The 27450-nt window shown below is 40.8% G+C and overlaps 1 protein-coding gene across 1 annotated transcript in view; it reads left to right on the top strand.

Moving 5' to 3' along the window:
- Positions 1-24632, top strand: part of LOC140240108 (pumilio homolog 2-like) — a 39369-nt gene extending 14737 nt beyond the window's left edge. The window contains exons 10-23 of the mRNA XM_072319916.1: positions 228-361; positions 1339-1546; positions 2342-2470; positions 3235-3465; positions 3846-4037; positions 4838-4846; positions 6856-6978; positions 9414-9631; positions 10179-10454; positions 11896-12033; positions 12851-13003; positions 20201-20295; positions 21824-21907; positions 23810-24632. Coding sequence (XP_072176017.1) covers positions 228-361; positions 1339-1546; positions 2342-2470; positions 3235-3465; positions 3846-4037; positions 4838-4846; positions 6856-6978; positions 9414-9631; positions 10179-10454; positions 11896-12033; positions 12851-13003; positions 20201-20295; positions 21824-21907; positions 23810-24047 — 2228 coding nt within the window. The 3' untranslated portion in view covers positions 24048-24632. The remainder of the gene's footprint in view (positions 1-227; positions 362-1338; positions 1547-2341; positions 2471-3234; positions 3466-3845; positions 4038-4837; positions 4847-6855; positions 6979-9413; positions 9632-10178; positions 10455-11895; positions 12034-12850; positions 13004-20200; positions 20296-21823; positions 21908-23809) is intronic.
- The last annotated feature ends 2818 nt before the right edge of the window (positions 24633-27450 follow it).

Here is a 27450-nt window from a genome sequence, read left to right as displayed (position 1 = left end):
AGGAAGAACGGAGTAATTGCTGTATGCAGCAGGGCTTGTGCCACTTTAGACCTTCCCATTATGGTCTTGCAAGATGTCACCCAAAATAATGCTTATGGCAGATATCTGTTCCAGTTACTCTATACTTGATGCACTAGAAGATAGAACTATCCCAAGCTTCAAGTTCACAAGAGGTTGCCATTATGTCTCCTTTCATTTTATTTATTTAATTTTATTTTATTTAACAGGTGCTCCAGCTGTTGTGCCACCCCAGTACGCCTATGGAGTGACCCCCTGGAGTGCTGTCTACCCGGTGGGGCTCATCCCCCAAGGACTACAGCAGCAACAGGCTGCGGCAGCAGCAGGCCAACAGGCACAACAGGTGAGCTGACCCCAGGGGATAATTTTTTTTTTTTTTTCACAACCTCGATAGTTGATGGTTGCACTGTAATGCAGTATTTAACAGGTCTTGAAGGGGGCGTTTGAGTTGGTAGCTTTTCGTTTTGTTTTCAAGGAGGCTACATCACAGAAATGGAAATGCTTTGAGGACAAAATCTCACAAAAGTGAAGGGATATTGCTGCATGGATGAAAGCATCGTGGCCTGGTGCTGCAGTGCTTGGGAACTTCCGGTCCCCGCCAGTATTGGATCAATTTCTTTGGACACAACAGCAGTGTGACTGTATTGTGGAGCTGTTAGGGTTTCCCATAGGAGGTTTATGTATGACTCCTAGGGCCCTGTTTCATAAAGCTGTTCGTAAAGTTACGAACAACTTTCGAGCGACTGGTGATCAGTTCTGATGTGCTATACTTATCAGAATTTCCATAATTCACCACAAGAACTGATCACCAGTCGCTCGTAAGTCGTTCGTAACTTTACGAACAGCTTTATGAAACACCCCCCAGGATATCATTAACATTCAGCTTGTGAGAATTGCTCCATAAGGAAGTAGGGATGGTGCAACTGCAGTGTTGCAGATTTAATATTTCATTTGAGCCAGGGTCATTGATATAGATTACTCTGAGCACTATACATATTTCCTAATAGTGCTGGGTAAGAAATAATTGTTTGTTTGATTGTAAGTAGTAACCGAGTATTTTTATAGTATGTCCATTCATGCAATAAGAGGTTGCATTTGCCTATTGCCTTCTGTTACCAAGCAAAAGAAACTAATATGAGAATTGTCAAATAGCATAGAAAGAAATCTTTATGAGTGAAGTCTGTAAGGGATGACAGTTTTCAGGCTAGTGCCTGAATTTGTGCTCTGTCAGTATTATTATTTAGGTACTTTTACATGTAAAAATGACTGTGTGCAAGAAATGAGTATTGTCTTTTTTGGGGGGAATTTGTTTGACCACAGGGTGGACAAGGACAGCAGCAGCGAGCCCAGAACGGCGGGAGACCCATGACACCCTCCCAGCAGCAGCAGCAGCAACAAGCCCAGCAACAGCAGCAACAGCAACCCCAGCAACAGCAGCAAGGGGCCGGCACTCCCCAGGGCCAGGGGGAGCAGCAGCTAGCCGGTCAGCCTGGCGCCCAGCCGGGCATGCCGCAAGCCTTCCCCGCAGGTAAGCAAGAGCTATCTTGCTGGCTGGACTATTCATGTGTGTGCAGTTGAGATAGGCCGAACCAGTGCTGTGGTGTCCCGAGTTTACTGCTGATGTTGGTGTTGGAGCTTTCTCAGCGCTATCACCAAAGATAATCTTGGACTTGAAATCAATCAGTGTTAGCAGGTTGACCCGCAAATTACGATGTAGTTTTGGTAGATTTAGTAGGGCCTGGTGTTGAATGTGGTTCAAGTTCAATGTTGGTCTTAATGTTGCTATGGGTACAAGATTGACATTCGTGTGCATGTATGGACTGTGCTGTTATAATGGTCGCCTATGGAGAGTACACCAGAACTCTAGACATGGTCACACAAATGTGTGTCTGGGAGCAAAATTAATGTTGTATTTTGACTAGGAATCAGTGTAATTAATGATCAGCAGGGTTGCAGTTTCTTCTGTAGTAGACCAATATCTTATTGATTATGCCCACTGATGTTTATTCAGTTTTAGTGTGAAGTTGATATCAATTCCCTTTGCTTATATACACATTTTTATTCTCTCTTTCCTATTTCTCTGTGTATTCCGTAAGATTTAGCTATCCATCATTATCAGTCTTTCTATTTAACTGTCTATCTATCTATCTATCTGTCTGTCTGTCTGTCTGTCTATCTTTCTATCTATCTATATATCTTTCTATGTATATGTACTTCAAGCCATCAGTTTCAGTAAATAATACACATTTGTTTGTATGTCTGCATCATGTTTGTGATCCGCTGGTCTTCATCTTCAATTCTCATCCTTTTCCCCCCTCCTCAGCTGGCTATCAAGTGATCACCTACTACGACCAGACTGGGGCCCTGATCAACCTGGGGCAGAGGCCCGGCATGGGGGCCCCCGTCCGGCTGGTCTCCCCTGCACCCGTCATCGTCAGTGGCGCCCAGACCGGTGAGTGTGGTGTGACCGCCTAGGGACAGTTTCTTGGTGTCACATGGAAACTTGAATTTTGACTCTTACAGTCAACTCAGACTCTGTTGAATATGCAGACCCTTCTCTGGTCAAGAGTTTATGGTTGAATACTTGAAATTAGAAATGACCCCAGTTTTTTAAAAGAATGTTGAGAAAATTAAAAGCAAAACAAACAGAAAACATCCCACTATTTGTAATTTTTCAGCCGTGGGAATGTTACATATAAGTTGAAATATATAACACTCATTTGGATGATAGTCTATATTAAAATTACTTTGCAAGGGATCTCCAGATAGCTGAATTTGGACCAGGGCCTTGTTATATTCAGGTATTTATTTGCCACATCGCTTTTATGTTGTCCTATGAGTGCATCCTGTCCGTCTTCACACAGACAGGCCACCGACACACATGTTGCATTGTTTTTAGCCGTGATTGAAATGCTCAGTTCTTGAGAGATTAGAATACATGTTGCTGGTTGTACATTCAAAGTATTTAATTTGCATATTCTGTTTACAATGTAACCTGTCTCGAGCTGCAAAAGTTTAAAAATTGTTCAATTTCAGCTAAAGAAAATGCTTTGGGCTACATATTCTCTCAAAGATATCGCTCATGTAAGGGAATGAAAATAAATAGAAGAAAAATGCAGTAGATCCTGTGTGAAATTGATCTGACTTCGAAAATGCTCTCAGTAGGAATTAGCTCCCAGATGTCTGTCTGTCTTTGCAATCCCCCTTCCTCCACAGTCCAAGCCAATGGCTTCACAGGAGCCACCAACGGTAACTTCAGGATGGTGGGCACCCAACCCCAGCCTCAGCCCCAACCCCAACCCCAGCCCCAGCAAGCCCAGGCTCAGGGGCACAACGCCGGCTCCATGTCCCTGTACACCAACAGCCCCCAGATGGGATCCACCCCGCAGAGCAACGGCGGTGGGCTCGGCTCCTACGCTGGGCAGAGCAGCTCGGTCTTCAACAGCGGTAAATATTTGCCATGCTCTGTTCTGAAATATTGAATACCCCCTGTGCAATATAAAGTGTAGGCAGTTATGTTGACTGTGATCGGCCATTGATGGTACAAGTGTTGTCATCTTTCTTTTTTTTTTCCTCTCTCTCTCTCTCTCTCCAATGGAGATATTTTGTTGTGACATATTATTAGCTGGGATCGGTTTCAGATAAGTGGAAGGGGTGACACCAAAGCACTTGAAGCCCAACTTCTTGTAATTTTAGACTTGTCAGAACAGAGTATTCCCTGTGAACTAATGTTGTGAATTTATTTCATTTCTTTTAAATGGCCAATGGCACACAGATAGTACATTGATCACACACAATCTGTCATATATTTCCTCTTCCAATGATAGGCCTGAGCGGCTCCGGGACCGACACGCCCATCCAGCGCCGCGACTCCCTGGGTGGCAGCTCCGACTACAAACGGGGCCTGGGCATGAGCCAGTTCTACGGCAGCTCGCCCCAGCTGGGCCCCATCATCTCGCCCACCCACACTGGCGGCTCCCTCACCCCGCCGCCGTCTCAGAACATCGGACTCGGACTGAGTGAGTTTGCCCTCTGTTTGTTGTGCTCTTTGTTTGTTTATTTGTTTGTTCATTTGCTTTTTTGATTGTTTTTTGTTTGTTTATTTGTTTGTTAAACAACTGCAGAGCTTTCAAGTCTCCTTGATTCGGCAGGAGTACCCTGAAACCTTGAATCTCGTCATATCGTGACAAAAGATTGTAAAACCTTCTTTGATTTCAGAATTAATTTTACCCATTTGAGATGTATGTAACACATGAGTATCTCCCAAATCGCTCTTTGGAAATCTCCCTGCTTTTGATGTTAGAATATTGACAGCCCTGCCGCTATCAATTCTTTCTGTGTTCAGACCCTCCATATAAGGACCTGCATATTCTCACCCTAATCTCATTGCATTTTCTTGGTTGAAAAGATGAAATACAAACTTTCAGTCGCCATTAGGCACCACTGTGTCCTCAAAGTATCATGATTTTGTTTGGATTTTGCTGAAGACCTGCCACAAACCCATGCAAACTTGTGATAGAACCATGTGTAGTTTAGACACTAGCTTTGATCTTGTTTTCTCCAAAATCAACTTTGTCAGTCGAATAGATATGAATACCTCCCAACGAGCACTCACACATTGTCAAATTGATAATCATTTTATGGCAAATTGGCAGTGAAATAAACAGATGACGAATCATGCTGTTTCTGATTAGAAAACAAGAGTGTGTAATCTCACCAAGCCTGTTTTGATTGACTCTCTGTTTTTAAGCCTGTTCTGATTGACTCTCTGTTTTCATTTGTTTTGGTTTAATTTCCTTTCATGTTGGGCACTCGACAGCTGACTTTGGTAAGTCCCTTGGTGTCTTCCCTCTCACAGTTTGTCTTTCTTTGTCCGGTGTGCCCACTACTGCTCTCAATTACGCTTTCCTTTCATTGAAGTTTGTTGACCTAGAAGATATTTAGAGCTTTACTTCTATACATCTCGGGCAATATTTTTTGGAGCTGCTTGTTTGTATCTGCAAAGCAGAACCTAAATTGAAAAGCTTCTATCTTTCTACATTTCAAGTGTTTCCGTTTGACAGTTTGATGTGCTACCGAGGAGAATGTATGATGAGGCAAACGAGACAACAAGAAAGTGGATACAATATGGGGGTCAGCCTAGGACTGTTGGCAGTTTCTAGTGCAAACACTTTCTTCATCATCATTAAGAATAAAAAACATCACTGTGTTCTGTGCGTTTTTGTTTTTTTAAATCAAAACCTTCCCTCTGTATTTGTTACTTTGAGTAAGCCAGCTACAAGTATGCTGCCCTCTCTTCTCTGTGCTCAGAATGTTTGGATTGGGTGTATTACAGTCTATAGGCATTAATGCATTTGTGGATAATGCTTTCGAATTTCAGGCAAATTTGCAAATAAGGTGCTTCTGTCGAATATTTTGTCCCCCAGATCGAGATTCTTGTGCTCATATCAAATTCTCTTAAGCTGTAAAACATGCAAACATCAATAAGCTAACTGGTGAGGTAATTTTCTATAATGTTTATGGCAGACCATATGAAGGTTGACATGATTCTAATGTATATCAGATGTGATATTCAAATTAGAGAGATATAAATAAGCACTGGATTGATCAGTGTTTTAGTGGTAGCCATGATAAAAAATCATGGGCATACCGTACATACTTGAGCAGGATTCGAACCTACGACCTCCTGATCACCGGACAGGCGTCATCTCCACTAGACCACCGAGCTTTCGCCCGACAGCAAGTGTTGGTTCTAATCCGTATGCATGCTATAAGGATTAGAACCAACACTTGCTGTCGGGTGAAAGCTCGGTTGTCTAGTGGAGATGACACCTGTCCGGTGATCAGGAGGTCGTAGGTTCGAATCCTGCTCGAGTATGTACGCCCATGATTTTTTATCATGGCTACTACTAAAACACTGATCAATTTAGTGCTTATTTACGTTGATGTAGGGCATTTTGTCAATCAGTTGCAATGAAAACATCTCGACGGAAGAATTTCATGAATTCAAGAGAGATATAGTTGTCAAACCAGATGTCAACGCTGGGCTTTCCTCATACATTCTCTTCAAAGTGCAGCGTATGTTATCCATAGAAATCCATCCATAGCAATCAGAACAATCTAGATTGAATTTTTTTTTTTTGGTCTAATATCACTTCATCTTATCATTGTTTTGGGGTTTTGTCTGCTGTGAGAGGTGAAATCAGAAAGGGTCAGCAGAATGCCTAGTGTCTTACGCCTCCACTTTAGCAGAGGTACAAAAGGCAGGGGCGTGGCCCTTGGAGGGTGAACAAGTAGTGCAGTTGTTACTGCATCTGCTGGAACGTTTACCAGTTTACATTTGTGTTCCCTTTCATGATGGATAGACCAACATGAATGCAGTTAATCTTGTCGCGGAATTTGCTCGCTCTGTCACAGACGAGTCTTGTCAAAGTAAGAGAGAAATCATTAAGAATGATGATGCAGCTCTCGAAGATACTATGGTTTGTGTTTCTAGTGCACATACCTTTCTCTCTGTATTTCTGTGGTGTGCTTTGCAATCTTTGTGGAATGCGGAGTGGCTGGGCAGTAAGCCCTTGATGCTTTCAAGGACATTCACCTTTCTGATTTCACTCTCACGTTCTTCATCCAGTGTGTTCTTTTGGTTTCCATGTTGTTATTATTATTTTTTTTAATGAATTCTCTTTAATCTCGTTGGAAGTAGTTGGTCAGTCAAAAGCAGAGATCGAAAAGAAGGGAGAGAAGAAAAAAAAATACTCAAAGATGTAGCTAGAGGAATTTGAGATAGCCAAGGAAGGAAGACATTGAAGCCTCCCTTCCATCATTTGCTGTTTTCAGATAACCTACTAACAGGACCCAACGCTACGTGGTCCCGACAAAAGAGTGAGTGGGGCAACCGGGCTCTGAGCACAACTGCACCATTTGGCATCGACCAAATGCCCTACTCCGTTCCATCCCCAGGCAAGCAATTGTTCACCCTGTCTCAAGCCCTTCTCTCCCCCCTCCCCCTGTCCGTCCCTTTCCTGATCCTGCCCCTTCCTTGACCCCATCCCTTTCTTGGCCCCGCCCCTCATTTGACCCCGCCCCTTCCACTTCTCTCCTTCTCCTCTCCCTTTCTTCCACCTTTCTTTGTCTCTGTTCTGTTTCTCTTCTCCTTCAACTCGTCTGTCTTTTTCACGTTGCAGCTCTAATCTGTTGTTCTTTTCTTCATCCGGGACAGTGCAGCTACACGCGACCAGAACAGTCAGTATGTGCTCTTCAGACCCCACGGCCACTTGAGTAAAAGGGAATTCAATTTAGCAAAGATATAGGAAGATCGATAACTAGGAAATGGTGGGTTGATACCAGTGTTATGAAGAGGTAGGGGTGAGGGATGGGGTGATTTTGGGAATGACTTGTAGCAGGTAGAGACCCGTCATCTGCTGATTGGTCCAATCAGAGTTTACCTTCACCTTTTCAGGACTTCCGCCTCAAAATGCTTTTTTACTCTGCGCACAGAAAAGTCGCCATTGATACCGGGAACTTTGTGCTCTCTTAACTCGTCCTGTGCTTTGTTCGCTGATGGCACGCAGCTGTCTCAAAACTAATCGTCAATTAATTTGAGATTACCTAATCCCCCCTAATCCCTTGATATGTCACCATGGCCTTTCTGTTGGACTGAGGCACATCACTACACCTGAGTGGATTTGCTAATCTACAATGAGGTCGAGTTTGAATGAATCCCTGAATGCTGATGAAAAAGTTTGGAAAGTGCCCTCGCACGTAGAAGGGGTCAAATATTCCACCTGAAAGTTCTCCTTCATAGACTCCAGGCCCACATTCAAAAAAAAAAAAAAAAAAAAAAAGCGTTGTACTTCATTTGCTGCCTGTGCAAACAAACCTCTTTTTTTTTTTAACTGTGTCAAATCCAGAGGAATAAGTTTAAGCCAGAATAGCGACCCTAGCTACCTATCTATTCCCACCCCCACTTTCACTTCTCTCTTCATCTACTATCTTTCTCATTGACTGTCCCTCTCTGTCTCTTCGATACCCCAAACCAGATCCTAAATACTTTTTCCGTCTTCCATGTTTATCACCCCAGTCCGTACAGTATCCGTATTCTCCAATTAGATTGCAAAAGTTCGAAATACTTAGTAAGTGACAGTGCTATTTTATGTATGATGAAATATGTTTATTGTATGAAAAATACAGTATTGGGAACAAGAGGAAAGAAACAGATCATGCTTGATTGTGATTGGATCAACTGAAACTCTTTTAACTGGATTTGCTGTGTTTGGTATTTGATGATTAACTTGTCAGTTTGACGATTTCGACACTAACAAAGAAACACTGCTGTGCCACACTACACCACCACACGATTTGATGTGATTGACAGTCTTGTGTATGTTTTGACCTCTTCTTGCGTTCATTAAATTGATACAATTTGATCTGTTTACTTCTGAGATCTTTGATATATTCAGATTTTGGTTCTAATCATACTGACAAGATACTCGTGTCAAGCATTTTTCTTTTAATTAATTTCGACATGTATCTAGGCTCGCATTATTGACTTCATGTCTGTAGAAAGAGTCTTGCCTTGATTTTTCACCTAATATGATGTCAGATTTGTTTGAAGTTGGCACCCAGCCTTGTTCATGTAATGGAATGGCAATGAATTTTAACACTCGTATTATGAAACTTAGGAACACAAATTTATCCGTAACCATTGCATTTCCTAGTCCCGAATATCAGCCAGCTTTGTATGCCTTTTTGTTGTAGAAGCCACATTGTGGATAGCAAAATATAACAAGTTGGGATTGCATTTTTGACTGATAATTTTTACCTTGTTTGAAAGAAACTGTGACTGGCATTGCAAAATTGTAATCTCCAATGATGGATCATGCAAACTGGGTGACTTATCGATTATGCTGTGCATCTTAAATGTTTTCGAATTTGAACTCTAAAACTTGAGTGCCAAATGTGTGGTGATGTAACTAATTGTAACAGAGAGCTACAGGAAAAAACAAACAAATAAACTGAAGCAAAAATTCTATGCTACCACACATTCCAGTGCTGTTAATTTAATGTAGCAGACCTAAAGTGGAATTGGTAACTGATAACAGGGCAACAATTCCATCTGTGTATTTCATGGGTTGCAATGAATTGTGTAGGGAGTAGGATGATGCATGTGGCTGGCAGAGCAGTATGACGTAGGTGGACGATTTGTTTGATTACTGCATGCATGAATTTTTGCATGGTGCGTAGTATTTACTGCTGTCATTTGGCACAATTATGTTAGCCTGACTGCCTACCATCATTGTAAGAAAGAGTTGATAAGATGCTAGTTTACGAATGAAGATCTGTTGACCGGTCGCATGATATTCATATTGGCACTTGCGTCTCTTTCCTGGCATCAGGTGCGGAGGTAAAGTACCGCAGTGGTTCCACCTCCTCCAGCACCAGCGGCTCTGGCTGGGGCTCCAACACCCTGTTCCCGCCCCGCAGCCTGCGCAGCACGGCCTACATGGAAAAGAGCGCCCCCGGCCGCAGCCGTCTCTTGGAGGATTTCCGCAACAACCGCTTCCCCAACCTCCAGCTTCGTGACCTTGTCAGCCACATCGTGGAGTTCTCACAGGTCAGACTTGGGTCGGCTTAATCGCCGTGATCTCGCCTGTACTGTAGCAAATTACTTGTGTGACTCGTGTCGAATGTTTACGTTGAGTGACCTTTGATTACAAGTTCAAAAAAAGGGTTTCTTTGTTATTTTCAAGTAATTGTGATGGAGCATGAACCTTCACACTGAGAAAACTTAGCACCCCCTCCTCTAAAGTCCCCAACAACGTCTAATACATGCATACATGTATGAAGGAAAGTATATCTAATATGTAGTAATTGTTCTCTTGTATTTGTTAAACCAATCAGTAAACTAGTTCAGAGCTGAGAGAGATGAAGCTAGCCACATAAGACAGAGAATTGCGCAGCTTAGCCAGTTTACTCTGAACTCATCGTGTGTCCATTTTTAATGGCTGGAAATAGTGGAAAAGGACAGAGATTCCAAACCAACAGGTAGCTTTAATAGCCATCTTATTAAAATAAAGTAGCATTGTTTCAGGGTAAATTGAATCCCACCTAACACATTTCATTTGAATTTAACACTTCGCATCCCTTTGGAATTCATACAGGACCAGCACGGCTCCCGCTTCATCCAGCAGAAGTTGGAGCGTGCCACGCCCACCGAGCGCCAGATGGTGTTCAGCGAGATCCTCGGGGCCGCCTACAGCCTCATGACGGACGTTTTTGGCAACTACGTCATCCAGAAGTTCTTCGAGTTTGGCCTTCCGGAGCAGAAGCAGGCCCTGGCCCAGCGCATCCGGGGCCACGTGCTACCCCTGGCCCTTCAGATGTATGGCTGCCGCGTGATTCAAAAGGCCCTGGAGTCTATCCCACCAGAGCTCCAGGTGAGAAACATTCTCATAGTTGTGAAAATGAAAAGTCTCGCTCCTTGCTTCAGTAGTTTTGGAACTTTGTTAGATCAGGAGGGATGTGTAAATAAATGAATTAAAACAAGTTATTATTTTTATGCCTCCGCCAACGAAGTGGCCGGAGGCATTATGTTTTCGGGTCGTCCGTCCGTCCGTACGTCCGTACTTCCGTACGTCCGTACTTCCGTACGTCCGTACGTCCGTCCGTCCCGTTTTGTTTTTGTCGATATCTCAAGAACCGTGTGGTGGTTTTGCATCAAACTTGGTATGAGGGTATATCCTTGGGGGATGATACTTTGTGTGGATTTTAGGGTCACAGGGTCAAAGGTCAAAGGTCACAGGTTATTTTGTGAAAAAAAAAATTGAAATTTCATGTTTTTCTCCATATCTCGCAAATGGTTCAAGGTATCTTCATGGAACTTAGTATATATGCTTGTACCGATGGGCAGTGATTATCTAGGGAAGTTGGGGGTCATGGGTCAAAGGTCAGGGGTCAAAGGTCAAGGTCAACTCCTCAAAATATAACTACTTTCCTTATATTTATGCAGTGCCTGAAGGATTTTTTTAAAACTTGATGTATGCATGTATAACCCAAATATATATTCTGTGGGAAGTTTCTTGCCAAAAGGTCAAAGGTCAAAAGGTCAAAGGTCAAGTGAAAGTGCTAAATTGCACTTTTTCCTCCATATCTCAAAAATAACTCAAGGTATTGTCATGAAACTTACATATTTATGCATGTTCTACCTAACAGTGATTCTCTTTGGAACTGTGGGGTCAAAGGTCAAAGGCCAGGTTTCGATAATACTATTTTACCATTTGATACTGAAATTATACTTTTTCTCAATACCTTGAAAATTACTCAATGCATAAACTTATAAAAGGGTCAAAAGTCAAGTGAAAATCATCAGTTCCCCCAAATACCTGCACTCTGACGTTTTAATCATTCATCCAATTGAACCTAGTTCTAGGAAAGTGAACATTCAGCACATTTGTGGCAAACCTGTCATTTTAATATTTTGCCAATTGTGTGAAACTGTCATCACACATTGTCAAGACATTGTACTATAGACCTATTAGGAGAACCATGTATTATGGCGGAGGCATACACCAGTCGCCGTAGCGACATTTCTAGTTTTTTTTGTGGTGAGGGTGACTTTCTTACTAACATGCCATTACAGGAACAGTAGGGATACATTTATTTTGTTCTACTTATTCTCTTTGAAGACGAGAGAATAAAGAAATGGAACTGATTTTCTGTGACAGAAAAGTTATGCCATTTTCCTAAATATGAATTTGCTGTGACTGCATTTGTCAGTTCCGTCACCCTGCCAGAATTTTGTTGACAAACTAGAATGCAGCAGGTGGATTGTTCTGTTAATTGTCAGGGCCATTCCGCATTTCATGTGTGTGTGTACAGGTGGAGATGGTGAAGGAACTCGACGGACACGTCCTGAAGTGCGTCAAGGACCAGAACGGCAACCACGTGGTGCAGAAGTGCATCGAGTGCGTGGAGCCCCAGGCCCTGCAGTTCATCGTGGACGCCTTCCGCGGCCAGGTGAGGAGTGTTCAAAGCCTTGCCGAACAAACAGAGGAACACCGAGTTCCTCTCTCTCTCTCATTGCCCAAATTGCGGATTTATTCCCTTCTGCCCATGTTTTTGTTCAAGACATGGTAAAAACCCTTGCCTCGCTGTCTTGCTCGACGCATAGAATGTAACTCTTCATCTAGTAGATTTGCGTTTTGATGACCCGTGTCTGTAGTGAGGTTGAACAGTTGTTTGCTGCCTCTTGTTACAAGCCATGTGTTTTGCAGTGTTTTCACTTTCGGGGATTTTGCGAAATTGATGACTATTTATATTATTTTGATGTGGATTTTGACTTGTGAAAAATATTACATCCCATGACATATGAAGAATTAAATGCAAAAAAAAAAAAATGACTGCCATTTTAAAAGTTTACTAAGTAATGTCATTGAATCTTTTCAATGATACTGCACTTGATACCTAGCAAAAATATCTAGATATTAGATATTAAGATTATCACAATTATTTCGATTATTTTCTTTGCTTTTTAGCATCTTTTGATATCTGATAAGAAAAAGTCTGATAGAAATGAAAATATCAATTTTTGTATTTAAACTCTTCAAAATTCTCTCCAAAGTGACAAATCACTAACGTCTCTCTGGAAAAGGGATAATACTTATTTCTAATTCCGTCACTGCAAAATCAACCACTTGCGAAATTATCTTTTGAGATTTGATGCAAAACAAAATATCATGCTTGTGAGATTTATGGGCACATGCCGCATGCGGCATTATCACTCGCAATTTGCCACCGCTCCAGTGTTACTCATTCTCTCTTTCTCATTCGCCAGGTTTACTCGCTGTCGACCCACCCCTACGGCTGCCGCGTCATCCAGCGTATCCTGGAGCACTGCATCGTGGAGCAGACCAAGCCTCTGCTGGATGAACTCCACCAACAGACGGAGAGCCTGGTGCAGGACCAATACGGCAACTACGTCATTCAGGTAACGCCACGGAGTCAGGAGAAGCCAACTGTTACTCTTTTGCTATATTTTGTAGTTTTTGTTTTTGTTTTTGTTTTTGTTTTTTGAGGGGGGGGGAGGCAAAAAAATACTGTTATTCCCCAAATCACATCACTCTATTTGTCCATTATTGCACGTAAGGTAGAAATATCGTTTTTACTCCAAAAATATGCCTTTTCAACCCTATGAATACTGCAAATTTGTTTACAAGGTTAGGCGTCAGGGAATTAAGTCACTGACGTTCTTCGCCGTTCTTCGCCCGTTCTGAACGCCCATTGTTCTCCGTATCGCTAAGTCGAACGCGAGATTACGGGGCAATTCGATGCGCAACAAAGGGTTTTTGTTCCGCCGTGCGATTACTCAACGAGGCACTTCTAGAACAGGGCTATTAAGGGGAAGCCTGGAACGCCATTGAACGCGTCAATACGCGATTGAATCTCCGTCATTTATTCTGGGATACACTGACGGAGAAAAGGCTCTCTGGGACAAATAGCCGTTTGCAAAAACAGGACGCAAAAAAGCTTAACATTGTTAATTCACAAGCGTTTTCCCTCTGTTTTCGTGCGTGTATGTTTTCGTTTTGATCGCAGTTTTAGTGACATATGAGTAATGGTATAACAGACATAAGAATTTCAGGAAAACTACTTTCATCTTGACGGTGATTTTGTATATCACGCATGTCCTTGCTTTTACGTTCGAAGGTAAATGACAATAACATTCAGCTCCGGAAGATGTTATCAATATCGAATGATCTATCTGACGTTCGAAAATTAGTAAGAATAATATTCAACTCTGTATCCGATGATCAAATAAATGTCGGTTTTTTATGTTTACTTTTGAAAGTAAATGGCAATAACATTCGGCTCCGGAAAATGCTAAAATAAATGTCAGACGATTGCGTTTACGTTCGGAAGTGAATAGCAGTAATATTCTGCTCCATACGATGCTGAAATAACTGTCGGATGTTTGCTTTTAAAATTCGAAGTGAATAACAGTAACATCAAGCTGCGTTCGACGGTAACATTAATGTTTGACGTTTGCTTTGACGTTCGGAAATGAATAACGATAATATTCAACTCCGTACGATGATGAAGTAAGTGTGTGGTGTTTGCTTTTATGTTCGAAAGTAAATAGGAATAACATTCACCTCAAGAAGATGCTGAAATGTCGAATGATCCCTTTGACGTTCGGAATGAATATCAATAATATTCGATTCTGTACGATGATCGAATAAATGTCGGATGATCGTTTTTACTTTCGAAAGTAAATATAGCAATAACATTCATCCCCGGAAGATGCCAAAATAAATGTCAGATGATTGTTTTACGTTTGGAAGTGAATAGCAGTAACATTCTGCTCCATGCGATGCTAAAATAAATGCTAAATATTTGCTATTACATTTCGAAATGAATAACAGTAACATTCAGCTGCGTTTGATGGTAACATAAATGTCTGATGTCTGCCTTGACGTTCAAAAATGAAAAACGGTAACATTCGGCTTCGTAAGATGCTAAAATAATTGTCAGATGATTCATTTCCCTTTCGGAAGTGGACAGCAATAAAATTCGGTTCCGTACGATAATAAAATAAAAATTATAATGTCGATGTTTGCTTTTAAATTTGGAAATGAATAACGGTAATATGCTGCTCAGTTAGATGCTAAAATAAACAGCGGATGATTGCTTCACGTTTGGAAATGAACAAGGATAACATTCAGCTCCGTAATATGCTGAAATGAATGTCGGTTGTTTGCTTTTACATTTGAAAATGATACACGGTAACATTCGGCTCCGTAAGGTGATAAAATACTAATAAATTTTAGATGATTTTGTTCACAATCAGAAATGAATAACGCAGGGCTCGACACTAACGGTGGCCCGGTGGCCCGGGGCCACCAAAAATGAAAGTCGGGCCACCAAATTTCAAAAAAGGGCAAATTTGGTGGCCTGCCTCGGGCCACCAAATTTTTTTGAAGAGTATGTCAGTATTTTTTTTTTTTTTTTGCGCCGGATATTAGCAGTTAAATTTGTTTAAAGGATGGATGAAAAGGACTGAATTAGTGCCTGAGAGTGAGTGTTGCAAGTTTGTTGAAGTTTATTTATGAGTAGATATGTCCAACTTCTAATTCTTACTATCATAAAACTTAAATATTTGACTTTTAATGTTTTTTATTGTTTTTTTCGGGACACCAAATTTTTCTCTCGGGCCACCAAAAATTTGAAATTTAGGATTTTGGTGGCCCCATCGGGCCACCAAACAAAAAAGTTAGTGTCGAGCCATGAATAACGGGTCTTTACCATGGTAAAACAAATTCCAAATGTTTACAAATGTCTGCAAATGCTCCCACTTTTTCATTTCAAGCGTAAGTTTTGACCACCTAAATAGGCATCAACTTTTATGATTTAAATTTTCTTTAAATCTTCTTTCTAGATTTTCTTTTCGGGCCACCAATAAATAAAAATCAATAAAAGTTAGTGTGGAGCCCTGTCTTTGTTCATGTGATTTTTCTTTCCCCATGAAGGGATGAGTGGAACCTTTCCTCGGTTAATTAGATCTTGGAAGATATTCGTCGAAAATTGACTGTTTTTTAGGCGGAAATAGAGATACGATTTAGAATCATCACGCCGCAATGATTCCAATATGTTCTTTGACCGAGGCCGTGTAGCCCGTATGACAGCTAGCAGACAGATCCCCGCGCATAAATATAACCATGAAGTATTTAGTTTATTTTCCTTGAAATTAATTATATGCGAAAAAGTGATATTGCAAAAATGAAGGCGCAAATATTCATATGTGCAAAACAGCAACGACAATTTCGTCAGTGTTCCAAGGCTGTGGCCACAATGAACACCTGTGCGCTTGCGCCTGCTTAATCTTTCCTGATGGAAATACTTCGAGACGTTGAGAAGCGTCCAAGTGTTTGTCACTGTCATATTATTACTAGCCGTGGTCAGACTTGCAAAAGTTGGAGAATAAGTTTGGAGAATAAAAAAAGAATGAATAATCGACCTGTTCTTCACTTCTTGTGAATGTGTTGGTGTGATTACGGTGTGCGTGCGTTCATAAATAAACATCAACATTTCCGAGGCCTGTAGGCTGTATGTCTTGCCCCTGACTCGGAAGACAATTTAACCTGTCACATAACAGTTACAAAACGTAGTGATGATGAATGATGATAATCCGAAGTAATGATAATGAATATGATATATAATATAGTAATTGAAATGTCGTATTACTTGGGGCCCTCCCCAAAGTGACATTAGTCATGCCATTAAAAAACAAGACGGAGTGTTGGCCAGTCAAAAAAGTTGCGGACTAGCCAAAATTGAATCTAACTGGTCTGCCTGGCTAGTTAAAAAGTTAAGCGCGACCCCTGAAGAACCAGTTTTCATTTCTGATTGTAGAAAAAAAATATCCAACGTTTATTAGTATTTAATCAACTTACGGAGCAAAATGTTACCGTTTATCATTTTCGAATGTAAAAGCAAACAACCGACATTGGTTTCAGCATCTTACGGAGCTGAATGTTATCTTTATTCATTTCCGGACATGAAAGCAAACATTCGCTATTTATCTTAGCATCTAACTGAGCCGATTGATACCGTTAATCATTTCCAAATGTAACAGCAACAATGTGTTATTTTTTAGCATCATATGGAGCATGATATTACCGTAATTCATTTCCAAATGTAAAAGCAAACATCCGACATTTATTTTATTATCGTATACGAAGCCGAATATTACTGCTGTCCACTTCCGAAAGTAAAATGAATCATCTGACAATTATTTTAGCAATGTACTTAACCGAATGTATACTGTTTTTCATTTCTGAAGGTCAAGTCAGAGATCAGACACTTAGCTTAACCATATAAAACGCAGCTAAATGTTACTGTTATTCATTTTGAAATTTTATAGCAAATATCCGACATTTATTTTAGCATCGCATGGAGCAGAATGTTACTCCCATTCAATTCCAAACGTTAAAAGAATAAAACAATCATCTGACATTTATCTTGGCATCCTCCGAAGCCGAATGTCATTACTGTTTACTTTCGAACAAACAGGCAAACATCCGGCATTTATTTTATCATCGTACGGAGTTGAATATTATTATATTTCATTTCCAAATATTAAGGCAAAATCATACATTGATATCACCATCGAACGCAGCTGAATGTTACTGTTATTCATTTCGAAATATAAAAGCAAACATCTGACAGTCATTTTAGTATCGTACAGCCCGTATGGAGCAGAATTAATACTGCAATTCACTTCCGAACGTAAAAGCAATCATCTGACATTATTTTAGCATCTTCCGGAGCCGAATGTTATTTGCTATTTACTTTCGAAAGTAAAAGCAAACATCCGACATTTATTTAATCATCGTATGGAGTTGAATACTATTGTTATTCATTTCCGAACGTCAAAGGGATCATTTGATATTTACTTCAGCATATTCCGGAGCTGAATGTTATTGCTATTTACTTTCAAACGCAAAAACAAACATCCGGCATTTATTTCATCATCGTACGGAGTTGAATATCATTATTATTTATTTCCGAACGTCAAAGCAAACATTCGACATTTATTTCAGCATCTTTCGGAGCCGAATGTTATCCTTATTCATTTTCGAACGAAAAATCAAATATCTGACATCAATTTTAGCACCGTACAGAGCCGAATCTTACCATTATTCATTACCAAAGGTATAAGTAAACATCCGACATTTATTTTAGTATCATACGGTGTGGAATATTACCGTTATCCATTTCCCAAATTAAAAGCAAATATCTGACATTTACGCTGTTCATTTCCAAAGGTACAATAAAACTTCCGTTATTTGTGTGTGTGTGTGTGTGTGTGTGTGTGTGTGTGTGTGTTCGCCCTGGTTTTTGTCACCACAGATTCGCATATTCCGGAGCTGAATGTTATTGCTATTTACTTTCAAACGCAAAAACAAACATCCGGCATTTATTTCATCATCGTACGGAGTTGAATATCATTATTATTTATTTCCGAACGTCAAAGCAAACATTCGACATTTATTTCAGCATCTTTCGGAGCCGAATGTTATCCTTATTCATTTTCGAACGAAAAATCAAATATCTGACATCAATTTTAGCACCGTACAGAGCCGAATCTTACCGTTATTCATTACCAAAGGTATAAGTAAACATCCGACATTTATTTTAGTATCATACGGTGTGGAATATTACCGTTATCCATTTCCCAAATTAAAAGCAAATATCTGACATTTACGCTGTTCATTTCCAAAGGTACAATAAAACTTCCGTTATTTGTGTGTGTGTGTGTGTGTGTGTGTGTGTGTGTGTGTTCGCCCTGGTTTTTGTCACCACAGATTCGCATATTCCGGAGCTGAATGTTATTGATATTTACTTTCAAACGCAAAAACAAACATCCGGCATTTATTTCATCATCGTACGGAGTTGAAGATCATTATTATTTATTTCCGAACGTCAAAGCAAACATTCGACATTTATTTCAGCATCTTTCGGAGCCGAATGTTATCCTTATTCATTTTCGAACGAAAAATCAAATATCTGACATCAATTTTAGCACCGTACAGAGCCGAATCTTACCGTTATTCATTACCAAAGGTATAAGTAAACATCCGACATTTATTTTAGTATCATACGGTGTGGAATATTACCGTTATCCATTTCCCAAATTAAAAGCAAATATCTGACATTTACGCTGTTCATTTCCAAAGGTACAATAAAACATCCGTCATTTGTGTGTATGTGTGTGTGTGTGTGTGTGTGTGTTCGCCCTGGTTTTTGTCACCACAGAACCCCAAAACAATTGAATTAAAAAGAGGCACATTAACGACAAAAAGAAAAATGGCACATCTTTGATCACAGTGGAGCGACGTCAAGAAGAAAAAGGGGCAGGTGTAAATTGTATGGCCTAGAGAATATCGTTTTCTGCCACATTCTGGGGGCATCACGGCCAAGAGCATCGTCGGCTAATTTTCGAGGTCTACTCTGATAATGGCGCGCGAATTTTATTTGTTACGATCAAGAATTCTTTCTTGCCAAATCCGATAGTAGTATTTCATGTAGATAGCGTCAAACACGGAAGGGAGGTAAGTTTCATGTCATAATTTTAAGGAATACGCGGTCAAATAGAGCATGTCAGTGATGTGCTTTCCGTGGAACGCTCGATAACCAACCCTAATTTCCGCCTTTTCATTCTTATTGTACCACAACACAAGCACCATGTAGCCTCAAATACGATGGGGAGTTCATTTCCCATTCGCAATTTCAAGGTACACAAGCACTGTAGAACGCAAGAGCATTCTCTTATTGTGTGTACACTGTGGATAGATCGTTCAAAAGCGCGTTTTGGAGGAGTAGAGTCGCAATTTCTTAAGTGGATTCGCGAACAATAGCGCACGATCTTTCCGTGGAACGTTCAAGAACCCGTCGTCACTAAATCGGTAATGACTTTGTTCTTGCCCGTTCCGCAAACAATAGCGAGATTTCCGTTAGTTTTCCAGCGGAACGGAAGGTAACGCGCCTTTTGTTTCATTTAAGTACCCCGTTCAGAACGCGTTCAGAACGCGAGCAGAACTGCAGTGACTTAATTCCCTGACGCCTTAGTATCCTGGAAGAGTGCCTCTGTGGATGCTGCAGTCAAGCAACTGGGCTGCGATTCTTGAGTTTCCAAAAGGAGAAATCAACTTTTAAAGCTGGCTCATTTGTTCTAATCTCCCATTAAAGTCTATTTGAAATATGGCTCATTACAAAAATTGTGTTGCTCTAATATTGTTACAACTTATTCCGTAATGCTTGTAGTGAGCGTTCAATGCTTCCTCAGCAGACATGTAAGACAGAATCGGTTCTAATCAATTCCATCAATTCTAGCATATCTATGTATACAGGGCCCAACATTGGCAGTTGCCCAGTGGCCCAGGGCCACTAAAGATCAGGCCCCCAAATTTTAAAAAGGCTATCTTTTGGCATCCTAATTAGGCAGCTAAAATTAAAAATGAATTTGTTTATTTCCTATTATTTCAGGCCAACAAAAGTGAATTTGCAAAGATTTTAGTGTCCCAAATGGGCCACCATGGAAAAAAATTAATGTTGAGCCCTGATATGTATATGAAATGTAAATGTATATATTTATTCATGTACGTGTATTTTTTTTTCCCAATAGCATGTGTTGGAGCACGGTCGTCCTGAGGACAAGAGTAAGATAGTGGCGGAGATGCGGGGGAAGGTGCTCGTCCTCAGCCAACACAAGTTTGCCAGGTAGGTGTGGTCATTCCAGTTTGTACCGTGCCGATTGTCTTTCGCTGTGTAACACACGCTCACGCAGAGCAGGCCTCGAATTTCGCCAGTTTTAGGGACAGGCAATTTTTGGTTTTAGGGGCACTCTCTCTCAAAATTTTTCAAGGGCAGCATGGAAAAGTTGCAGTAAGCATGGTAATTTTGAGAGAGGCATTGCGGCAAGTAGATAGGGCATTGCGGCAAATTGCCTTTTGCCTCCTGGGTAATTCGAGGCCTGGCAGAGACTTTGTTAGTCCCGTAGAGATGAAGGGTAAATAATATTTCTTATAGCGCTTTGGATTTTGTTCCTGGTTTGGCAGTTGAACCCTTGCCTATTTGGGCATGTGGGCAAATGGGAGAGAATATTCCCTGTGGCACCTTTGCTCGAACTAGAGGCCCCACCACACTGGTCTGAATCAAATCACTCTGAGAGTTATCATGTAAAAAAGAGTTCTGGGCCCTATTTCATAAAAAGTTGATATGATAGCAACTCTTGCTGGAATGGCAATTGTCATAGTAATGATGGGAATCCAGCTTCCTGATTGGCTGTTGCAATTGGAAGTTGCCATTCCAGCAAGAGTTGCCATCCTAACTTCTTTTATGAAACGGGGCCCAGGTCACCACAGTATGGTGGGTGTTTGGTGGTTGCATTAGAATAGCACACAGGCGATTCATCTTTCACAGCCCAACCTGTATTCGGTGTGCCAGCACCTCAAGTCCACAAATTTGCCGTATTACAGAAAAGAGAAGAAAAGACCCTACCGTGCTCTGATGGACAAACGAGCGATGTCATATGCCTGTACATATGAATGTTCTCAGGATGACAGGGAATGCTGAAAGCCAGTGATGTTGTGAAGCTAAACACCTGGTAGCATGGGGATTCATGGGAGGCCCGATTTCATTTGCTGCCCACTGAGGTATATGTACATTCGAAAAATGAGAATAGCAGTGGTCAGGGAATATGTACATTCATCGGTAGCTCATCAGGGCCCCGTTTCATAAAAGATGTTAGGATGTCAACTCTTGCTGGAATGACAACTCCCCATAGCAACAGCCAATCAGGAAGCTACATTCTTGTCGTTACCATGACAATTGACATTCCAGCAAGAGTTGTTATCATATCAACTTTTTATGAAACGGGGCCCAGGCCGACTCCAGTCAAGATTCGTCGACTATGCATACTTACACAGAGATCAGTGAAAAAGCTGTACACAAGTCATTACAGGAATTCTGGAATATATCCAAGCTGGGCCAGATTTCCCAGTCCATGGTATATCCATGCTACCAGGTTTTTTACAAGACACTTGAAGAGTGCAGTACTGATCACATTTCACGCTACATGTGTATCAAATTTGTGCAGCGCAGTTCTTCGTAGATAAAAGTTGCTCTTGTCACTCTCTCTCCTGCATTGCAGATATCACAACAGAATAGCTATTGTGATATCATTCCAAAGAATGGTAATTTGTTTGGCTAGCGCATTCACAGTAATCTTTATTTCATCCCTCAACAGCAACGTCGTAGAGAAGTGTATTACCCACTCATCGCGGCCAGAGAGGGCGCTTCTCATTGACGAAGTCTGCTCCTACAATGATGGGTAAGCTCGTCTTTCTCCTCGCATTTGCTGTAAATGCCATAAAATACTTTGTGATCTTCTCGTTCTTGTGAATTTTGCAAGTCGACTGAAAATAGAAAGTTCAACCAGCAGAAACATTACTTTCCAAAAGACAAATGCAGAGTGTTCTAGTCTCCAAAGTGTGAAATCTTTTTGCTTCTTGAAAAAGAGCAACACTCATTTCTTATACCCTTGCTGTGGTTCTTATTTGTGAATTAAACCACTTGCAAAATTGTCTTGCAATTCCTGATTTTTTTGTGTGACTTATGCATGTAAGATATATGGCATTTGCAGTATATTCCAATTAGAATAGATGTATATGTTCTGCCAGGGTATATCTTGTATTCCTGTATACAATATGCCTCAGAAGAGATATCTTCTAGCAGAATATATTTTTTATTTGTGTACCCAATATCCCATTAGGTATGTATCTCTTGTCAGATATATCCTGTCTTTATTTTGATTTTTACTTTATCCCTCTGAAGAGACATGTATTTTCTGTGAGATATATTATGCAAGCTTTCTGTAACATGTGATGTACAGTAGTGCAGAAGTACTACTGTGCACACTCAAGATCAGTGAATCCAGTAATCAGTGAATGGCCTGGCATGTAGATGTCTGGGCACACTAGCATGGCAATTAATATGATACTCGTGTTGTAGGACCATGTAAACACTTCCCGAAGGGTTTTTTACCTGTTACTTGGGTGAAATGGTTGATCAGTGAAATCTGCTGTTACGAGATGCCATGCAACCAAGAGTAGAGTATTATACATCACAGTTTGATGAAAGCATTACACTAAATGCCCAGTCAGTCAGTAAGTGCTCTGAAAGGGAAAAAATACTGATATAATGGCCTCTCATCACTCCTTTGGGACAGGTGGAATCGTTTTGTTGTATTTTAGTTTTGTGATTCAGGGTTTGAACGACAGTAAATTATGAAGAAACTGTCAAGTATGGGGGAAAGGTGAATTATTCTGCTACCATGATCATTTGTTAGAGTAATGTTCCTTATGACAAGTGTCCACTGTATTAACTCTATATGTGCCATGTTTGCATGCCCAACTCAATAGATGGCTTTGCCAACTTCGCATATTGTGCTCAGGACGCCCAACCATGCACAAATCGATTGTTTTGAATACTGGCCATTTGTAAGAAGAATGGCCACAGCTTTTTCATAAAATTTACTTCCCAGCAAAGCTTGCAATTTTCTCTATAACTTTGCTGTACTGCATTTGTTGCATAAACGCATACATGTATAGAAAGTAAACGCATACATGTATAGAAAGTTATATGGCTTGGGAAACGGAATGTTTCCCAAAAGCTTCCAAGCATAGCAGTTTCAGAATACTGAGGCACACGGGGTTTACACCATGGCACACAAAGGCCCGAATTCACGAAGGTGGTACAAATGAAACCATGGTTTAAACCATGGACAAAAACCATGGAGCAAAACCATGGAGTGCCAAGTGTCGCACGGAATATTTCATTACGAAATTGGTCATTTTGTCGACAAAATGACCGTTTCGTCAACGAAATTATCATGTCATGGACGAAATGTTCATTGAGTTACAAAATGTTTTAATTTTGTTACAAAATAATAATTTCATTGACGAAATGGCTGATTTTGTAATGAAATATTCCATGCGACACTTGGCGCTCCATGGTTTTTGTCCATGGTTTAAAGCATGATTTCATTTGTACCACCTTAGTGAATTCAGGCCAAAGAGTTAATGAGAACGTTGAAAGTTTTATGAATACATGTATTAGAAAGGGGAAAATGTTGTGAAAACCGTGCATGCTCAGGGTCACTCGGTACACTCCATGGCCTGGCTGATGCATCGGACACTGTAGCACAAAAAGTCTCTATTGCTGTCTGTGTTAGTCCTCACAGTGCCCTCTACACAATGATGAAGGACCAGTACGCCAACTACGTGGTGCAGAAGATGATCGACGTGGCCGAGCCCAACCAGCGCAAGGTCCTCATGCACAAGATCCGGCCTTACGTGGCCTCTCTGCGCAAGTACACCTACGGCAAGCACATCCTCGCCAAGCTGGAGAAGTTCTTCATGAAGAACAACGATCTGGGCCCCATCGGCGGACCGACCAATGGAACGCTGTAGATACACACGCTCCCTCATATATATCACGTACAGAGAGACCCAACTTTGAAACAAACAAAAAATTCTGAAAAAGTACCAAAAAAAAAGCAAAGAGAAAACTAATCTGGATATACCTGTCATAAAAAAACAAAAACAAAGAAGAATTGAGAGAAAAAATTGCATTGTATATTGATTTCCACATGGAATTCCTAGCTTTCAGTTAAATCTAACAGAGACAGTCGCCTACTTGTATCTGTAGAGAGCAAGGCATTTGCTGAGAGTAAACCCAATTGATCGCTGTGGCCATGTTGATTGAAGTTTGAATGTTGGGGGAAAGCTAGTACCTTGCCCATTGTCTTTTGTCATACTGGAAGAAGTGGAGTGTTGATTGCCTGAAATGATGATATATTCCTCCCCCAACCCATCTTGCTGTAAAACATAGCAAAGTTATTACATGGCACAGGGAGCCTTTCTTCAGGCTGAAATAGACAAACGTTCATCTGTGAAACTTGCCACTCTTGCGTGCCGCACATCAAATTCTTAATTTTGCATCCTCTAGGCGAGTCGTGTCCCTGCCACTGCAAACTAGACCTGTAGGATTCAGTAAGAAGTGGCCAATTCCCACTCTTTTCATAGAAACGGTAGAAACTTGACGGGATGTCTGCTAGCAGTCATCAGTTTTCTGGAAGCTGCTCAACGTATGCACAATTATGTCTTTTCTACCTCCACAAAACAAAGCAAAACAGACCAGAAATGTAAAAAGATAGAACACATGTGCAAATGTTAGGCGTGGCACAAATTGCAACGCTTCCTTCTTCTGCCTCTGCAGACATACATACTCCTTCCGAAGACCCGAAGCCCTACTTCGGCAAATGCCTTGCTCTGAACTTTTGTCATGCTTTGTGGCTGGGCATCACTTTGGACGGCACAGGCCTGATGTTCTTCCTCTGTAAGTGGGGCAAAATGACGTCGATTGTGTGTCGCTCAGAGTGAGCCAGTCCCCTAGAGGCAGTAAAATAAAGAAAAAGATGTCGACAGTCGTCAAAATAACAGCTCTCCAGAAACCCTCCGCCACATACTGGCATGAAGAGGGTTGGTTTGGGACATCATTTCAGGTCTAGGCCAAATCGTGATGGTGACTGTCACCATTTCTGCCCTGCATTGTTGGCTAGCAGTGACTCGACGATGACTCCTTTTGGTTGCCTTGTGCGGGAGGAGGCAGATATCTGCTATTTCTGTACACTGGGCCTCTTTTGCGACTTGACCTTGATCGACCCCGTGTAGCTGCTGAGCGGAGACAAGTGAGGTCGTTCAAGAGTCCAGTTCAAAAGTTAGATTTCCCGCGATCTTGCAAAGAAGCTACAAACTCAAAATCACAGAGGGCATACCAGATTCTGTGCATGAATTTATGATGGTTGATGGAGGAAGAGGCAGTAACCTCCGTGAGAAAGTGATGTCCATTTTATTTTTTTCTCTCTCTTTTTCGTGTAAACATTTTTGAAGATGTATATGATCTCAGAATTATTATAGAGGCTAGAATTAGGGGCTCCTTGTGAAAAAAATGCCCAGTGTATTAACATTGTATTTAGTCATGACAATTTTTGCTGTGGTCTTTTTGCTTGTATTGATGCTTAACCAGTGGTAGAATAGGCCAGCTTATGTATACTAAGTGGACTGGTGACATACTAGTTAGTATAGCTTTTCATTTCCCAACATATTTTTCTGTGACCTTTGTATAAGCATGGACTATGTAGATATCCATCGTATGTACTGCATGAGTATCTGTAATTTGTAATTATGTGGGATTGTAAAATGGAAGTTTGAATATGCTCTATTTGTATGATAAATAGTAATTTTATGTGCATTTGATATAGCTCTTCGGTTATATTCAGAGACCTGTTTTTTTTTTCTCTCTCTCTCTTCTTTGAGTGTATTTTACTTTGCATGTGTATGTGTAATGGACTGCAATTAGCAGTTATATATCTACTGTAAATTGGCTCAATCTTTTTTGATAGCATTTTTTGAGGGTACAAAGGAGTTTTGCTGATTTCTTAACTGTGAACACAAGTTTTAGTCCTGAACAGGATAGATTGTGATACCCAGGTTCAGAGTGTGCACTTGAATAATATTTCAGTTTATGTCTGATATTTGTTGTTTTTTTTAGAGTGTCATACTTCCCATGGTAAAGAGAACAACTATTAGGATGGACATTTTGTTTCATGAACATAAAAGGATTATTTTTATAAACATTTTTAGCAGAGTCCAAGACATGCCCTACCCTTTTAAAAACAGAGATGCACAAGAAACCATCACACATATTGTTTTGGGTTCCTCAGCACAGACAACACCATATCTATACATGGAAGGGAAACGTGATATTTTTGTTTGACGTAAAAGTGACAACTAGATTTTGCCCCCGTCAGAAATTTTTAAAGCGAGCGCAAAATTTCACAGGTTTCGCCAAGAAGAGAGGGAGTACTGTTCACTTTATAGACCCATGAAAGTGAATTGGACAATTCGGCAATGTTTCAAACATTTGATAGCTGCAAAATCTTTTCTTTTTTTGTCTTTTGTTTTTTTCTCTTTCCATTTTTTCAGAACCCCGTCTTACCCTGTGTCTTCCAAAGCGTGCCTTGTAACAGGCCACATCCACATAATGTAGGGAATATTTTACATACTGTAGATTTGTGTTACTATGGCAACGGAGACCCATATGTTTATGTAATTATTGTAATATAGAGAAGAGTACATATTGTAAATTTTTTTTTTCCTTTTCTAATTATCGAGAAATCCATCCTGATGTGAAAATATCGGCTCGACGAGCTCTCCCCGTAGAGGGGTGTCATCCTCAGGGTCACACAATTGACGACTTGTACAAAGGGACGCAGGGAGTGGACGGATGTGGCGCTTGATTAGCGTCTGCGACTGGACTGTGCACATATCTCCGTGATCGTCAGAAATCTAAGCAAATGTACATAGAGCCTAAGCCCACTACTCTCCCCACTTCAGAGACGCGAGTGTTTATTGCCACCACACGGCAGTCTTCTCCTTTGCTCCGTGAATACTGATTCTCAATAGTCTGAAAACCGAAAATCGCCTTGTTCACAGGGATCCACTTAAATTCTTGCCATTTTATGTTGAAGATTTTAGAGGGTGATAAAGTATGCAGAAAAGGGGGGGGGGGGAGAAAAAAAAAAGAAATGAAAAGGAAAGAAAATGGGTATTAAAGCTGGCGCTATAGACTTTTACGGCTTTCAGAAAATGTCCTGGTACTGCAGTGCAGCTTAGCTTTTATATCCTCATTCATCTGATCAGCCTGGTTGATGTCTGATGTGTAGCAGTCTACTTCATCAGACATCAATAAAGGCAGTTACTTGAGAAATACTCCTTTAACCGCTGAGCCTTGGTGGCTTTGGTCTTTGGG

This window comes from Diadema setosum, chromosome 16 (assembly GCF_964275005.1).
Source record: "Diadema setosum chromosome 16, eeDiaSeto1, whole genome shotgun sequence".
Taxonomy (NCBI): domain Eukaryota; kingdom Metazoa; phylum Echinodermata; class Echinoidea; order Diadematoida; family Diadematidae; genus Diadema; species Diadema setosum.
The sequence above is the reverse complement of the archived record's forward strand: the minus strand, read 5'-3'. Positions and strand labels throughout refer to the sequence as shown.